The following is an 18058-nucleotide window of genomic DNA, read 5'->3' as shown; positions in this document are numbered from 1 at the left end:
TGTTTCACCATTTTGATAATCATGAATGCAAATGTCTAGCAAATAAACCAAAGGATATTCTAGTATGGTTTTGTTTACTTTATTTTGACACCCTTCCTTCTCTCTTTTTTTCTGCTTTATGCTAACTTTTAATTTATGTAAGAAATATCTTTTTAATTGATTGAAAAATAATACTCCTTTTTTTCTGCTTTATACTAACTTTTAATTTATGTAACAAATATCTTTTTAATTAATTGAAAAATATTAATTTTTTTTCTATTTTATACTAACTTTTAATTTATGTAAGAAATATCTTTTTAATTGATTGAAAAATATTACTGCACAAGAGAGGATGTTATAAATATTAAAAAAATAAAGTGAATGAACATGACAGTATTATTCTTCTCATACTTTCATAGCATAACAGATCACAGTGCCCCTTTAACTTCTTTTTCAGTTTGCGAGAGGATGACTGGAAAAGAAGAAAAATTTATCCACAATTTTCGTTCATGGTTGGTAGAATAGTTGATTTCAAACATGGTTTTTTGAAACCATGAAATAAGTGAAAGAGATAAAGTTTTAAACAATAGTAAATAATTAAATGGTCAAATTGGATTGAAAAAGACAAAATAATAGGTTTAACCACATAATAGAAAAATGGCAATAATTTATACAATAAATCTATAACGAAAAAGGAAAGACATAATACATAATAGGAGACACAATTATAACATAATATAAAGATCGAAAATTATTATTATCGTATGAACTAGTATTATTATTAAATAATAGAATATTGACCTTTAAAAATCTAAAGGTCGAATTTCCCACAATACCCTCATAATTGTACTGAAACATGACCTCCGTTTCTTGAAGGCTACGGGCGGAAAATCGGAAACGGCTTGTCGCGTACCGTAATTTCGAGAAACAAGAAAAATCCAAAACTCTAATTAACGGCGCCATCACAGTTCCCGTTTTGCAAACATCACAGAACACTCTCTAGGGTTCGTTATTCGTATCTATCCAATTTTAAAAGCTCTTCTCCGAAGTTTGCAATAATTTCGTTTTCGACCCTAAATTTTCGATCCATTTCGACAAGGTGTGCCCCAGTTTCGACAGCTTACCTTAAGGTACTCTCCTTCCTTTCTCGCTCTGAAACTCTGCGCAGAGGCTAGTTAGACAGATATTTTATTATTATTATTTTGTTATTAAATTTTATTAGGGATTTCTGTGAAATTTGATGCTTTGTGGTTAAGATTGCATTATGATTAGCTGGTAGAAGTGTATAATTGAAACCCTATCTTAGTATGTATCTGTAAATTTGTGGCAGGAAGGGGCACAGATTGATACGTTTTGTTTGGAAACTGCTATTATTTTTCTGAGATTGGACACTTCATGATTCTCCTTTTTGTTCTGTTCTGCCTTCTCGTTCCTTTGATGACTAATTGTTTGTTCATCACCTTGCATTTGACTGGAAAAATTTCATATTTACATTTCATGTTGTTCCTGTAAATCTGGATTTTCATTGACCCTCGTTTGGCTTTGTGTAAAATAAGAGCTTGTGCTCGCCAACATGCCTGTTGTTCTCGTTTCCTTTCGCGGCCTTCGATAGTCTCTTTTTATTGTGATTGGACTTGCCTGTCAATGCTGATAATTATGTAGTCATTGTCCCTTTAATAAAAAAGTCTATCGCGTTGCGGCCGTATAAGTCTTGTGACTCGTCTCATTGAACATGGCTTCCACTGAGATTCATTCGCTGCAACCCCTTGTTTGGCCTTTCTTTTTGTTTCCTCCTTTCGATATGTGTATACTTCTTCCCAGGATTTCTTCTGGCCTCTGTGCCTTCTTCACAGTTGCCTCACCAGCTTGTTTCATTAGTTTCATAAGATGCCTCGGGGGAAAGCAAATTCTTCATCAGCTGCTAAGCCATCTGACTCTGAGAAGCCAGTTGAATCTGATGAGAAGGTTGATTTTGAGGAGGAAAATGATCCAGAGGAAGCAATGGAAGAAGAAATTGAGTATGAAGAAGTAGAAGAAGAAGTGGAAGTGGAAGAGATAGAAGAGGAGGTGGAAGAAGAGGAGGAGGAGGAGGACCCAGAGGAGGTAGAAGTAGAAGAGGAGGAAGAGGAGGAGGAGGAGGAGGAAGAAGAAGAGGAAGAAGAGATTGAAGAAGTGGATGAAGATGATGCCATGCAAAACAATAGCAGTGATGAAGCAAAGGTGGAAGATGAGGATGAGAAGAAAAAACATGCCGAACTCCTTTCTCTTCCTCCTCATGGGTCTGAAGTATACATTGGCGGCATTCCTCATGATGTCTCAAATGAGGATTTGAAATCTTTTTGCGAGCGTATTGGGGAAGTTGCAGAGGTAAGTCTGTGCCATTGTTTCTTTATTGTGCTCATGCTTATATACAATGTCATCCACTAACTTGAATTTTGAGGAAAACAGGTTCGAGTAATGAAGGGAAAGCATCCCGGCGAGAACAAGGGATTTGGTTTTGTGACATTTAGAAGTGTGGATTTGGCTTCTAAAGCCATCGAGGAGCTGAATAATACTGAATTTAAGGTAATTTGTTAATCTTCAGTCATTAAGCATTCACAACTGATATTCCTTGTAAGTTGGTTGCTTTGTTATTGCTACTCTAGTATTACAAACATTACAGATGCTTTATGCAGAAATTCTTAGCGTAATTCAGTACATGTTTGATTCCTAACTGTGTTAATGATCAATTCTTTAAGGGTAAAAAAATAAAATGTTCTACATCTCAAGCCAAACACCGTCTTTTTATTGGCAATGTTCCTAGAAGCTGGGGTGTGGAAGATCTGAGGAAGATTGTATCCGAGATTGGACCTGGAGTTACTGGTGTGGAACTTGTCAAGGTATGGACTTTTCTGTTGTGCTGTGCTTTCCATTTCCACATTAAATTATAAGTGTCTAGGGGTTTTTGTTATATTCATTCCTATATCATCATAAAAGTCATGCTTTGCAAGCTTTATTATTCTGCTTTTTCATCATGCCCAACTGCATGTACACAAGAGTTAGCATTGCGGTTTTCTTATTTAAATGCTCTTATATTTCTGTTTGTTCAATCCTTTATTTCAGGATATGAAGAACACCAACAACAACCGTGGCTTTGCTTTTATTGACTATTATAATAATGCATGTGCTGAGTATTCTAAGCTAAAGATGATGAACCCAACATTTAAGCTAGGTGAGAATGCTCCAACAGTGAGCTGGGCTGATCCTAAAAATGCTGATTCCTCTGCTGCATCTCAGGTTTTGACTCACTTATCTTCCTTCTCTTAAGCTCGGTTGATAATTGATAGTTATGGTTAAAGTTCTAAGAAACTTTTTAGCTGACTTATCCGGTACACAAGTCAGTTTTTTTGGTGTACTGATACATTAGGATAAACCCTTGTAGGAGACTTTGTTATATTATAAATTTCAGATTTCCATTTCTTGGTTAGTGAAAACTAGTTTGTATTGCTGGAGAGATGGAAGTGAAGGTTTGCTTATTGGGAAAGAAATGGAGGATAAAATGGTATTCTTAAAGGTGATAGTGATTGAGGACAACAGCCACCTTTAAATGGGAACTGATAGTAACTGGTATGAGCAGTCATGTACTGTTAGATGCCAGTGTAATATTATCTTTCATGTTGGCAGTTATGGGTAGAAATTAAGGATTAATAATAGTGTATTATTAGAATACGTGATAGAAAATAACTCACCCTGCGTCAGCAGTTCTGTATTAGAATTAGATACTACCGTGATGACAGTTTTTCATAGAGAATATCTGATGGCAGTTATTTAGTAGCAGTAGAGTGTGTAATTAGGCAAAGGGGGGTGTTTTTTGCTGTTTGTTTGCCGAGAATAATACTCTGTAGGATGTCTGTTGGACAGCATGTGCATTGGTACATTGTTTGTGATTTCATGTTCAGCTTGTTGGTTCACCAAATGGTGTTCTTATCACCTTTAGATTCCAAAGTTTTGAAGATCAAGAAGAGGAGGGCTGTTGGAATTCAAGAAACAACCATTAGACCCCAGATAACAAAAATAAAGAATAAGGTTAAATGATCAAGATCCACGACCATTGTTGCGGGGAGAGAAACAAAAAATGATACAAAATCAGTGAGAGAAGCAGATACTGAAACAGTCAGGATTCAGGAAGATGTTGGTCAACCATTGGAAAAGGAAGAGTGGAAATTTTGGGTTAAAGAGACCATCTTCAACAGAAAATTGCCCTAGGACAGTGCAATGGTGGTCCTTGTGAATAGCACACAATGCTGAATCAGACTGGAGGGAACAAGTGACAGCCATGAAGGTTTGGGTTTCATGCTGTCCAGTCAACCCTCCACTGTCAACCCCCAGACTGACTTGGATTGACCATGCAGGCTAATGGATCATCAACTTTAGGTGATCTTTGGATCTCATGTATGCTGCTTAATCTTCCCCTGCCAGAACTACCAGAATTGGTGCACAGCCAACAGGAAGAGAGTAATTGGACATGGACATCATGAGAGATGAGTTTCAGGTTTTAGGAACTTGGTAGCAGAATAGTGATAGATTACGGTCATGGAGAATCTTACTACTTTGATGAAAAAAGAGTAATTTATGGATAGAAATAGTTTTTTTGGCTCAGTGCATCTTTCTTTATATCATGGGTGCATTGAATAATACGTTGAAGAACTAGTCAAGGACTAATTACAACTACTCACTACTTTTGAAACTATAGTTGACTAATATCCTAACATGAGCTAATTATGCCAATGGATGTTGAACCAGTGTATTTAGCTTTACAGGAGCTGTCAACTAATCTATATTATAACTTAGTACATTGAGTGCATGAGCTAAGTAATAGTAATTAAGTATTCAATGCATCACTACTTTCATTGTTATAACTTACGAGTGACTAATATTCTATCATACACTAAATGCTACTGAATCTAGAATACTATTCTCTTGAATATGGACTATATTTCAACCGTTTCTATAGATGCATTGCTTGTAAACAAAGTTGCATATGGGTGAACAGGTGAAGGCAGTATATGTGAAGAACCTGCCGAAGAATGTAACTCAAGAGCAGTTGAAGAAGCTTTTTGAACGTCATGGGAAGATAACAAAGGTGGTTCTTCCACCAGCAAAGTCTGGACAGGAAAAGAACAGAATTGGCTTTGTACATTTTGCAGAGAGGTCAAATGCTATGAAAGCACTGAAAAACACTGAAAGATATGAATTAGAAGGTGGTAGCATATTGTCCAACCTTTTGTGATTGTTTTGTGAATGTTTGTTAATATTGATTAGCTTTGTTTTGTGTTTCAGGTCAAATGTTAGAGTGCTCTCTGGCAAAGCCACAGTCTGATCAAAAGTCTGGAGTATCAAACACACAGAAGCCGGGACCAGGATTGCTTCCAAGCTATCCACCACATGTCGGCTATGGTTTTGGGGGTGCCTATGGTGCACTTGGTGCAGGATATCCTGCTCCAGGTCTTGCACAGGTGACATTTTTTGCATTTGTTTTTCCGTTAGACATCACTATATTATGGTCTTTATTTTGTGTTAACAGAAATCACTATATTGATTCTAAATAATGGAATTATAGAGTTACTAACTTCTACAGAATCAAAATCCTTATCGCATTGCAATTAAAGATGTTTAATACATTTAAATTCTATTAGAAATCATGCATATTAATATCTAAGCAGTATATGCTATAGGAAGTGTATTTACATACAAGGTGATCTCTGTACTATATATGTGCTATTGATCCATTATCACATCTACTATCTATTAATCTGAGATTCTGATGGCTGGAGTTGTATCTGCTGCAGCCCATGCTATATGGAGGAGGTCAAGGTCCCGCTGGAATGGCCATGATGCCCATGCTTTTGGCTGATGGACGAATTGGATATGTCTTGTAAGTAGAATTGTTGCTCTAAATGTATTTAGCTTGTTATATCATTATGATGTTTTGTATGAAATTCCAATGGAAGAATGCAACACCTAATTGCCTGAGTCCAGGGCCTGAGAGTTTATTTCATTATGCAGGCAACAACCAGGAATGCAGCCACAAGCGCCATCCTCACATCATAGAGGTGGCCGGAGTGGTGGCAGTGGAGGTGGCAACAGGAATGCTGGAAGTTCTAGTAAGGGAAGGCACAACAATGATGGTGGTCAAGGGCGCAGATACCGCCCATATTAGCTGGTCTTGATATAGATAGTAACTCCCCCTTCTCTCAAATGTACTTGGGGCTTTATAAAGCTCATTTATTCCATCAAAAATGTGCTGCATATTTTTTAATTAAAAATTTATTCAGTGTAGATTAAGTCTTGATGTCAAGGCGTTAATTGTGTAAGTTGAATTCTTCCTGTGTTGATAATTAATCAGTTTAACACTTGAGACTTTTTTTAACGAAAAAAAAAACTGATGCACTCCTTTTTGTGTATCATAATAGAGTAAAACCCAATTATATATCTCATCAACTGTCATAATCACTGTTAGCAGCCCACTGATTTAATTTTCCATGGATTTATTCTTTAATATACGCTTGTATAAACCCATTATATTTAAAATACAAAACTATTACAATTAAAATTATGTATAAAAGGCTACAAGTAATAAAGTTGTTCTATCACCAATTGTTAGTATCATAACTCATGCTAAGGTAAAGAGAGAGAGAGAGAGAAAGAGAGCAGAAAATGGGCTATCAATAGCTTGGTTAAAATTAGGGTGCTTTTGCTTACTGCACCTCGTAAATGCTAACTGCACCCCATAATAAAGGTCAAAAAAGCATGGAACCTAATTCTTTCTCCATTCCCTTTGTCCTTGGATTTTCTGGTTTGCACGAGACAGCTGTTTTTCACCGTCTCTGCCAACCACGTCACAGCGCCGCCATTACAGTTCAAACTGCCCCCTGCACTGACGTTGGACCGCTGCATTGTTGTTGTTTTACTCCATTGTTGTTTTCTCGAAAGAACATGTGTGCTTTTTTCCGTTCCAGAATAGTGTTTCTTGTAATTTTCCGATTGATTATTCCAAAAGGCTTCCATATTGTTCTTTCCAGAACTAGGAGTATAATTAGTGTTTTGGATGGGTCGTTCCAAAACAACTTTATATAATGTACATTCTGAAAAATTGTTTTGAATAATGTTTATTCCGGAAACATGTTTACTTTAAAAGAGGAACCAACTTTAAAATAAAATTTCAAGGGTAAAACGGGTATTTTAAAATAACAGTTAGCAGTTTTTTGAATTTATTGGGATGCAAGAAGCAAAAACCTTATATATTTAATCCTAATGTCCGTAACTAAATGCAGTCGGGCAAATTCTTCTTGCACCGGATTTGTCACTAAAATGACAAAAATACTCCTGTGTCATGAAAAAAATATTTTAAATAAAAGAAGGGTGTGAATAAAAAAATACTCTCAAAACCCCTTTTCCAAATGCATTTCTGAATTCTAAAAATTCTTTTCTAGTATCTTCACATTGTGTTTTGAATTTTTTATTGGAATATATTTTTTACATTTCAGATTTTCTTTTTCAAAATAAGATTTGAATTTTTTAATTGCATTTAATGAATTTAAGATTTTAAAATCCAAAATAAAGAATAATTTTAAAAGATATACAACACAGGTTAACAGGTTAAAATTGATATAGTGTATGCAGTCAACTTGCACAAGCCCACATGATCCAGAGGAAAATAGCTAGTAACACGCTTTTTGAACACATTATTTTAAATATTATTGATTAAAATTTGTAAAAGACCACAAAATTTACATCTCTTATTCAAAGGATCTCATTTATAATTTAAGTTTTCAAAACATTGTAAATAATAGTAAAACACATTAAAGGAGATGTGTTAAGAGGTATTAAAGTAAGTTTTTTTAGATCATCCTACAATTTTATGAAGACGGTTTTCTCTGTTCAACTTCTTTCTTATACCAATTGTGAAATATTGTAACTCAAATATTTAGTATCCTACCTTACCTGAAATGTAGCTGTCATCATCAAGGATGTAAGGGGTGTGTTCTACTGAGAAACAATCTAAAGGCTATATTAATAATACCAAGTAGCACCCAATTGACAAGGAGTCATGCACATTATCAACATACAAAATTTAAATCCCTTGTTCAGTCATAACTTAATGCAGTTAACTTCATGAATAGTTGGTCTCATTCATTGTCCTCGCCCTCACCTTTATCAGAACCCTCCCCTTTATCAGATGACTCGTCATTATTGGATGCCTCACCCTTATCAGATGACTCAGCTTCCAATTTCCTTTTCTTTCTCGACTCATCTTCTTTTCCCTTTGACACTGCCGCTTTCTTTCCAACATTCTTCTTCCTAAACTCTGTTAAGCAATGAAGAAAAAGTGTTGAGGTGGGCTACAGATACAGACACAGAAAATTACCTCTTCCAAAACTAACTGTCTGTCAAGTGCAAACACTAGTCAAATCAATATAATTATACAACTACATACATCAGATATTTCCAATATGAAAAATAAATAAAATAAATCTTATTAGACATTACTAATGTAAAACACTACAAAGTATTGTCTTGTATGCTTCAAAAGTGCAATCCCTCCTAGTCTCCCACTGAATATAGGTACTTGTCTATTTGAATAAAATAAGAGATCCTCCAAACATCTTTGAACCAAATTTTTTTCACTACACTTCATGTGAATAATAGGGTTTAGTTTGCCATTAGGAGTCTTAGACCCAAGTTTCAAATGTGAAAAAATTAAAACTATTTGGAGTAGCTTCAACTTGAAAGTGAATCATGTATCCACAGTTAACTTGACAAGGCACGGCCAAACATGCAGTAAAAGTAACAAATTTTCAGGTTCCTCTTCATATCTTGGAACCTAATACTTTCCACTAGAATACCTAATCGTTCTTTTAGCACAAATGCAAAGAAAAAAGTTATTAACAAGCCAGGATCATATCTTAAAGCTGATCAAATAAAACAAACTCAGTCTCAATAAAGGAGCCAAACAAACTAGAATAAGAAGAATATCCAAGTTGAACATGTAATTGAGATTCATCATAATATCTCTCATCTGGTTACTCTCTTCACGTAGAGAAAGAAAGAGAACATATCAAGTGAGAGGATTTTCATTATGAGTGACCGAAAGAAGTGGATGTTGGCCATTGAATCAAACCACACAAAGTTAAGATTTACTTAGTCACGATTTTAAGTGGTCATAAGATCATTAAACAACTTTCAATCCTAACCATCCTCTCAATCTCTCATGTCACAATGTTCAGACTTCCAGAACAAAGTGATTTCCCAAGACTTGACAAGTTCCTAAAAATAAATCAAAATTGTAGAACCCTGATCTTTGGTGTGAACCAAGACATTTTAAGTGACTAAAAGTAATCTACCTTCAAGGGAAGCTTTTAGAGGACGAACAAACTCAGAGAACTCGGTTTCTTCAAGAGCTTTGAAAACATCCTCTGCGGTGATAATCTGTCTCTTTGCCTCCCTACATATGTCATTGGCCCTGCACCACACCCATCACATCACTCACACATTCATATCAAATCATTCCATAAAAATATCTTCGGCTTTTTCTATCTATTTTTTTTTTTCATTTTTACTTTCTTCCATTGTTTGAAATCAATCTTCACCCAATTGGAATTGTAAGTTTTGTAATCAGGGAAAAGAGATCCAAACATAAAAATTGAGAACTTACGTGGCAGAAAGGTAGTGGATGAAGATCCTACCGCTTTCTGAGAATGCCAGAAGACCATCTTTGCTGACGGAAATTTCTCCTTCTTCAGAGCAACGGGACAGTTTATCCTTCACAACACGGCGCACGATAGTCCGGGGCAGTTCCTCGGCCTCAGCCATTCTGTTCTTCTATTTGGAATTGGGAATTGGAATGAATTTAGGGTTATGATTTTGTAGTTATACCTCTTTTCCCGCCATTATCAATTCCTCTTTATTACAATTCCTATTAAAATTTATATATAGGATTTTGTTTGAAAGTGAGTTATAAAAGAAAAGAAGGAGAAAGACATTGGAAAATTCATAATTGATACAACTGATCTAATTAATTAAAAAAAATAATATATAAATTATAAATTTATTAAAATATCGTTATTTTGATATTTTTATTTAAAATAATCGGTATATTGATATTTAAAGGTTTATAATAAATAACATGCTCATCCCAAATTACTTTTATTTTTATTTGACTAGTTCTTAGCTTTGCCTACAAACATACAACTTCCATGAATAACCATTTATGCTGCATTGATTTTGTATTATAATAATTAAAAATATATGATGTTAGCAAATTACTCATAATTGATTATGGGATTAGTTGTAATCAATTATTCATTAACAAATAATTGATTATCATTATATTTTAACCTTACACCTGTCTTCCTTGTTTTACTATGTTTTTACGCTTGAAAAAATAACACGTTAATAGATGATAAATTATCAGAAAATATATATTTTGTAGATGTGTATAAATTAAAAATAAATCAATAATTAAAAGTGGTAAGGAAAGATGTATATTATAGAATTAAGTGTGCTGGTAAAAAAATATAGATAATAATGAATTTTATTGATAACAGAATCAAAATATAACATATATTACTTGAAATTTCTTAAAATCACAATTAATGAGTATAGAAGGCATATAATTGTTTTTAATATATATTGGACACTAAACTAAGGAAGCAGAAAAATGCTCTTAAATGTGTTATAAATACATGAAAATAAATAGTGTGTAAAAAACAAAACAAAAATTTAAGAGATTCATTACGTCAACATATTTATAAATATTTTTATTAATCTTGTAATATTTTAAAAAGTATATATTGAAAATATTGTAAAATATTATATTACAATACCGTATTTCAGATACAAGTGTACATAATAACATTAAATAATTTAATATTTAAAATAAAATTCATCAATTAAAATAATAAATGTTTTGATTGTTAGAATTTCTTATTTTTTATAATTTTTAATTTAGGACACTAAAAGTTTTAATAAAATAAAATAAAGGTATTAATGTTTAAAAATGGTTACTATATTAAAATTATTTATTTTAAAATAGAAGAATAAAAAAGAGCTGCACTTATCTGCATTTACTTTTTTTATGATAATAAAAATTAAAATTTAATTATTATATTAAAATTAATTGAAAATATTACTAATTTTATATAAAGATTATAAAATTTATATATAAGAAATAATATTATTAAAATTATATAAAAGGATTGCCTGTAATTTTTCATAAAAATAAAGTCAAATTATAATAAAAAGTATATAAAAAATAACTATAAACTATTTTTATTTTATTTTAAAAAGTTATAATTATATAATTCAATACTTTAGATATTGTTTAAAAAATAAAAACTAAAAAATTGATTAATAAATATAAAGATACAAACAGTAAAAGATTTCAAAGAGTGAACACCAAAAAAATAATTATAAAATCTAATCTTCAATATCAATTATTATAAATATAAATAATAATTAAAATATTGTTGATATTTTTAAAAATTTTATAAAAGAATGTGATATTGTTGTTAAGTATTGAAAAGATAAAACCAATATCAAAAATTTTCTTAGTGATATTGATGATGATGTTGTTCAAACTATTAGGAGACTTGAGTTACCTAGAAAAGGTGTTCAGAAGACTTGAGCCTGATATTCTTCTCTCTTCTATTGCTACTTTGAGGAAGTTGTTGATTTTGTTTCAAAGTATATGATGAATAAAAATGATATGAAAGATTCTCTTAATGAGAATAAAGATGATGTTGTTCAAACTAGAAGACTTTAGGATCCTAAAAAATATTTTAAGAAAGATCAAACTAAGAAGAAATGATTATCCTTGTAGTTTTTTTTTTTTTAGTTTTTCCTAATAAGTTTTTGCCTCCTTTTTTAGGTTTGTTTTGGCGAATTCTCCTTGCACCTCTGTACTTTCTCCCTATATTTTCATTTTTTAATTACAACAATATCCTTATAAGTATGGTAAAGAGTGTGGTGATTTATCTTATGGGATAAACTAAAACATGTTAAATGATAGAACTACTCTCTTAAACACTGCACTTGGAGGATAATGAAAGTGTTGCGGCTGGAAGTGAGGTATGGAGGTGTAGGAGTACAAGTGAGATTATTTAAAAAGGTGACATTTAAGATTGTTTAATAATTTTATAAAGGTTAAAACTGATTTTTTACAATTAATATGGAGGTAGAAGGAGAAGGTACGAAGGTGGAGGGTTTGTCTTTGTTTTTCATCCTTTTGTATTTTGACCTAGTCCCCATACTTGCTTATTTATTTTCTCTTTAATAATATATTTTCGTGTAATAGCAAATGATGGTTGAGATATCAAGTTTCACAGTGATGAGTAACATGAAATTTTATATTAAAATAATATTAAATGTTTGATCTAGATTTGAAATTTATTCTTATATAGGTGGATTTTGGCATAGTCTTCCATACTTGTTTTTACTTTTTTTTTCTTGTTTAATAATATTTTTTTTATGTAATTACAGAGACATTTAGCATAAAATTTTAAAAAATAAAAAATAAAATAATTTTAAGTTAAAACTAAAAAATATTTAATTCTCTTTAGATTTGCATGTAACAGTTCTCACTAAAATGGTTGATTATCTAAAAAAATATGGGTATAAATAACATCTACCTTACATTATGATTGTTTTTTCATTTTTTATAACTACAGTTACTTTGTTCATGTGCATAATATTAACAAAGATTTAGTTACATTATAATTCTTAAAATTTAGAGTATATTTTTATATTTAAAAATTAATAATTTAAAAATATTTTTTTTAAAAAATACTAAGGTGGAGAACTAAAATAATTTTGTATTTATTTATTAAATAATAAATTTGAAGATTTTTTTTTTAATTTGAAAAACTAAATTAGTCTTTCTAGATTATGAAATGTCCTTTTGCAGTTACCTCAATTATTTTGTATGTATTTAGAAATTATAAAATTACTACTTGACTTATAATTATTTATTCAATATTATAAACTAATAAGATAATGATTTATTCCGTATAAAGATAATAAGAATTACTGGTCAACTTAAATTATCACTTCTAATAGAAAAATGAAATCTTGATAATTAATAATTAATTATAAGAAAGTAAATATAATAAGTGTCAATAATTTTAAAAGTAATTTTAGAGCAAATGATTGTTGTTACTTGAGGTGTCATCCTAACTGAGATCTTAAGTTGCACAATGATATCTAACATGAAAGTTTTTATTTAAAAAAATAAAAATAAATAATACAAATAGTTAAAAATTGGATGTAACTAATTAAATGAAAATAATTTTCTTAATTATTGAGTTAATTGGTTAAAAGATTAAGAAAAAAAAAAGGTAGAGCCCAATTAGATTAGTAGACAATAATGAAGGAGTTGTTTTTAGTTTTTTTTTTCGACAATAAAAAATAAATAAATGTGAACCACTTCGAGGGTGGTTCAACTCTTATACAAACATAAAATACTTAAGATGCTCTATCTCAACACTCACACCGTCAGATGTCTAGAATTACAAAACAATCCTAACTCAACCCAAAATATTCGAGCTAAAAGATAAATCAAGAAATCATCGTCATACAGACCAAAGGTTCAAGACACCACTCAAAAAAGGAGAACAAACCAATGAGTTGTTTTTAGTGATAATTGATAACAAAAAAAATTAAGTTTTTTGTTTGTGTATTTGGGGGTTAAATTGTTGGTTTAAATGGCTACCACAAAATCCAACATACATATAGTTCTCTTATTTTCTGAAAAATAATAAATAAGCTAATAATAGTTGTTAAGAAAATCACTATACTCTTTTTTACACCTCCAATTTCTGGGATTTATTTTGGTTATTGATAAAAGTGTATGAATGATTTTAACAATGATATATCTTCCATTTACATGGACAAACAAAATCACTGACTTCATGTGAAGTATAAGATTTTCCTTGGAAAAATGAAAAGAAAGTTGAGCTGATTTAGTTTTCTCTCCCTGCAATCAAAACCAATAACATGTAATCAAATCATTTGACTTTAAGAGATTTATTTTCAAAAGCTGTCAAAAATCTGAAGAGGGGAAAGAAAAAGTATAATGCTTCAAAGATATTTAAGCACAGTTTGAAAGATCCCTCAGACTTATAATGCTTTAACAATTGCTAAGCCCAATTACAAGACACACAAAAAGTCACACATTGGAACAATTGACACCACAGATGAGATGAACATGACTTCATCAGTAGATATAGGAAAAATTAACATCTTTTTAAAGTCTGTTAGGTATTTTTCATTACTCTAGACTCTTTTTCAAGACTAGATATTCTGATATTTGGTCGGTTAACATATCACTGCATCTGAAATATTGGAAAAAATATATTTTTGTCACACTGAAACAATACTCTTCCACATTCTTTGTATATTTCATACTAAGTTGACTAGATTGGTTTATATTTGGCACATCAATCATTGAAAAGAGATGCATGGCATGGGAAAATGCAGGTATGATTAAGAAAAAAATATGGGAATTAAAGGAGGAAATTATTGGAACAAGAGGGAGATATATGTGAGATAAGATTAACAAATAACAACTATGGATAAAACTTGTGGGGTTTGAAATTCTAACAAGAGGTTATGAGGGGTTTTCTTTTTAATCTGATGCATCTGATTTGGACTTTTGTATAGCTGAAGACAAGAAGAATATCATTCACAGAAAGATTCATATGCATGATTGCAAGTGGGAGACAAGGAAGATGGAGACTCATTATCTTGTTTTAATATTCAAAAGAGTAATGAAGGTTTTCTTGGGTGGTTAAGGTCGGCACAAGAGTCCACTTGTGGCATGCATTGATATTTTGGCAGAACCTTTCTATAATAATGTTCCAAAACTTTCCCATTAAATTATTTTGTTATAATTTGTACACACCTTAACTAGAAAGTGAAGATTAAAGTGATGACATCAAAATAAATTTTCCTTTGAAGCCTTGGACTGAACTTTCTCACACAACCATATATGTATTTTTTCTTCTGAAATCTAACCGTATCAGTTTAAATTTTCTGACATGTTAGGATGAATGAATGAATCCATAAAATGTTAAGCAATTATCTTCTTATATAGCATGTGACCTATAAGGTTTGAAAAAAACTATCAAAAGCCCTATACTTGCATTGTATGTTATATCATTTTAACTCATGTATCCCACAAATACTGAAACAGTAGTTGGAGAAAATACCAATTTCCTTGAAAATAAAATACAAGGAAAATTGTTCAAAAGGAAAAGAAAAATACATGAACACATTAAACTTTTCCTCACCTTAATAGCTTTGTATGACAAGATATGACGTATGGAAAATCCTCTGTTTTCGTATGAGACTTCCCTTCTTCTGATCACCATCTTGAAAGCTCCAAAGCAAAGATGAAGCTTGTAACTATACATACAAAAAAATTGACTGACAAAATCTGCAGATTAAGAAGATGGAAACATTAGAACCACTGAAAAAAGATGAATTTTTTTAGAAGCAGGTTAAACTTCCATCATGTGTCTACTTACGTTGGATTTAGCTGCCATAGGCATCTGTGGAAGATAACCCTTCAATTCAATGTTATAAACTGGATTACCATTAGGATAGTAAAGGCCATAGTTTCTCTCTGATGCTGGACCGGGCTTCAAATCCTCATTAAAAAGTGCAAAGACATAGATATCAATAGGAACCAATGGTTTTGCAGGAGTGCCTTGTTTCTGCTCTATCCTTTTGAGCAAGTTACCATTATACAGTGCTGCATTCTGTGGTGTAGCTCCAATCTCTTCAGGGTCACCATTAGAAGGCCAACCAGTTTCAGAAATCCTCACTTGAATGTCATCATGCCCCATTTGTTTGATGGCAGCATAGACAGCATCAATTTGAGCATATAACATGTTGTCATAATGCAAATTGGTATTGGGATCAACCGTGCCTTGATTTGGCTGAAAAAGCACATAGTTTAAGGGAATCATATTTGGGTTGTCTTTGTATGTAAAGAAAGGGTATGCATTGATGAGGAAAGGTGAGTTGATTTGAGCATGAAAGTCAAGAAGGGGTTTGATATATTGCACAAGATCTTCCCTAAAAGCCCCAGTTGAAGGAGGGTAGGAATTGGATAGTGTGTTGAAGGAATGAGCGGTTGTGACAGTAACTTGTTGGTCTAGTCCAAGATTAACAAGGGCATCATGCACAGTTTGCATTGCTGGGAGGAGGTTCAACATTAGCTGAGTATCATTGCTGTTGAACACCTCATTTCCCACAGTGATGCAAGTGATTTTAGTCTGTGAGAAGTAAGGTTGGACATGCTGCTGAATCCAAGTTTGAGCTTTAGAAGGGTTTGTCATGTTCTCTAGGTACTCATTTCCAAGTCCTATAACAAATTCCACATTGGATTCTGAGAAGGCGACTAGAACATTTGGATCAGCATCATACAGTTTGATCCTACTCACATTCAAAGATTTTATAAGAACTGCTACTTGAGATGGAAGAGGTAAATTGTTGGCTATCTGTCCGTAGTTGATTCCAAAACCATGGCCATGGATTTTCACTAACAAATCTGCAAACACATTTGAAAGAGAGAAAACAATCAGCTTAAAATGCTTAATGCAGTTCAACTTGCACAAACGATCAAACATTGAATCAAGAAAGCTATCTAAGTCAGATTAAACATTGAACAAGCCCTCAGGAGAATAGACACTACACTACTCCAAGTTGAGAGAACAATGGTTGATTCCTCATGTGAAGCTATTCTGATCAGAACAACTCAATAGGAGTAAGTAAGTAGATAGAATGTTCCATTTCCAAGGTGAGTATAATAAGACTATTTTAGGTAACAAAAACTTGTTTTCTTTCCTTCTCTTTTCTTTTTCATCCACTTTCCTGGAATCAAATGGAATCAAGCACAAGTAGACAAAGCAGATAACAAACCCGAAATGGAGAGAACAAACAAAAGCATTGACACGAAGAAGGAACAACTTCTTATTACTGATCTGATCATCATCATGGCCAAGGACCCCAACTCAGAGCACCACAATTTTAGGCACACAAACTGAGATAATGCAACAGTTGGCCACCTAATACAGCTTTTCATTCCATGTGAGAATCAGAGCTTTTCATAATATATACACATATATCTATACACATATTAATCATTGTTAAATGAGAATGAGGATTCAATTTCCAAGGGCAATGCTATTATAGCTGTCAATTTATTTACATCATTCTTAGAGCAGTGTTACTAAGATAGATAATAAAACAAAAGAACATGCATTTTAATACACTACCTCTTCTTATTTTGTAAACAAGGATGAATAGTGTAAAAAGCTAACCAAACAAATAATGTACAGATATGACGTGAAGAAAGATAACAAATGGAAAACAACAAAATTACATTGTAAGTGTGGGTCCCGCATTAATTATATATATATTTTTCTGTAAAATAAGGGATGTCGCATTAACTAGATATAAAAATATTTTAATCAATAATAATAGTTATTTTATTTAAATAAAGCTGAACCCAATTTTACCCTTCTTTGACATAAAATAACTAGTTTCCTAAAGAATAACATCTTTTACCAGTTACAAAAAGCTTGTATATTAAACTATCTTACAAAGTTTCTTTTTCTTCTTTATTTATAATATATCTATTTTTTTAATAGCAACTTGCACCTTACAAAATTAAATGCTTCTCTCACATGGCTACAGCTATGATCAGAGAGTAACATGCATCACCACGTCCTCAAGAATAGTGTATTAAAACCAACCTAAACGCTCTTTATAATCTATTTTCTCACAAAATAATATCTTAATCTATTATTGTTAAATATTTTTTAAATTGTTATCTAATTAGCTAAGTCTTTGTTATCAAATTTAAAATATAAATAATTGGTAATTAAAACTTTCGTTGTTAAAATCTTGATAATTAATTAAATATTAATTTAGAAACTATTTAACAATAATAAAAATTAATTTAGAAATTAATTTTTTTTAATCTTTAAAATAGTATTTAATTTAATCATTATAATATTTTGTCTTTAAAATTTGT

The 18058-nt window shown here is 31.7% G+C and overlaps 3 protein-coding genes across 6 annotated transcripts; 1 reads left to right on the top strand and 2 right to left on the bottom strand.

The window, feature by feature from the left end:
- The first annotated feature begins 813 nt into the window (after positions 1-813).
- On the top strand, positions 814-6371 carry LOC137819094 (heterogeneous nuclear ribonucleoprotein Q). Of its 3 annotated transcripts, none has more exons than XM_068622837.2 (9): positions 814-1109; positions 1858-2346; positions 2428-2544; positions 2718-2858; positions 3082-3255; positions 5012-5219; positions 5299-5474; positions 5808-5893; positions 6025-6371. In XM_068622837.2, the coding sequence occupies exons 2-9, from the start codon at positions 1867-1869 to the stop codon at positions 6176-6178; spliced, it is 1536 nt and encodes a 511-aa protein (XP_068478938.1). In that variant the 5' UTR covers positions 814-1109; positions 1858-1866; the 3' UTR covers positions 6179-6371. The 3 variants fall into 3 exon arrangements, with proteins under 3 accessions (XP_068478938.1, XP_068478942.1, XP_068478949.1); XM_068622841.2 differs by having other exon boundaries at positions 831-1109; positions 1801-2346; XM_068622848.2 differs by having other exon boundaries at positions 859-1109; positions 1310-2346.
- A 1634-nt stretch (positions 6372-8005) lies between these two features.
- Positions 8006-9916, bottom strand: NF-YB11 (nuclear factor Y, subunit B11). The gene is made up of 3 exons (XM_068637724.2): positions 9674-9916; positions 9363-9481; positions 8006-8326 (listed from the first exon to the last, which is right to left on the bottom strand). Exons 1-3 carry the CDS (start codon positions 9829-9831, stop codon positions 8148-8150), a joined length of 456 nt encoding a protein of 151 aa, XP_068493825.1. The 5' UTR covers positions 9832-9916; the 3' UTR covers positions 8006-8147.
- Positions 9917-13387: 3471 nt separating this feature from the next.
- LOC137829798 (glucan endo-1,3-beta-glucosidase 14) lies at positions 13388-17280 on the bottom strand. Of its 2 annotated transcripts, none has more exons than XM_068636715.2 (4): positions 16942-17280; positions 15543-16570; positions 15306-15451; positions 13388-13990 (listed from the first exon to the last, which is right to left on the bottom strand). In XM_068636715.2, the coding sequence occupies exons 1-3, from the start codon at positions 17102-17104 to the stop codon at positions 15380-15382; spliced, it is 1263 nt and encodes a 420-aa protein (XP_068492816.1). In that variant the 5' UTR covers positions 17105-17280; the 3' UTR covers positions 13388-13990; positions 15306-15379. The 2 variants fall into 2 exon arrangements, with proteins under 2 accessions (XP_068492816.1, XP_090153979.1); XM_090297853.1 differs by lacking the exon at positions 16942-17280 and having other exon boundaries at positions 13790-13990; positions 15543-16384; positions 16464-16570.
- Positions 17281-18058: the final 778 nt, after the last annotated feature.

The sequence above is a fragment of the Phaseolus vulgaris genome, chromosome 11, assembly GCF_051622355.1.
Source record: "Phaseolus vulgaris cultivar YP4 chromosome 11, ASM5162235v1, whole genome shotgun sequence".
NCBI lineage: Eukaryota > Viridiplantae > Streptophyta > Magnoliopsida > Fabales > Fabaceae > Phaseolus > Phaseolus vulgaris.
The sequence above is the reverse complement of the archived record's forward strand: the minus strand, read 5'-3'. Positions and strand labels throughout refer to the sequence as shown.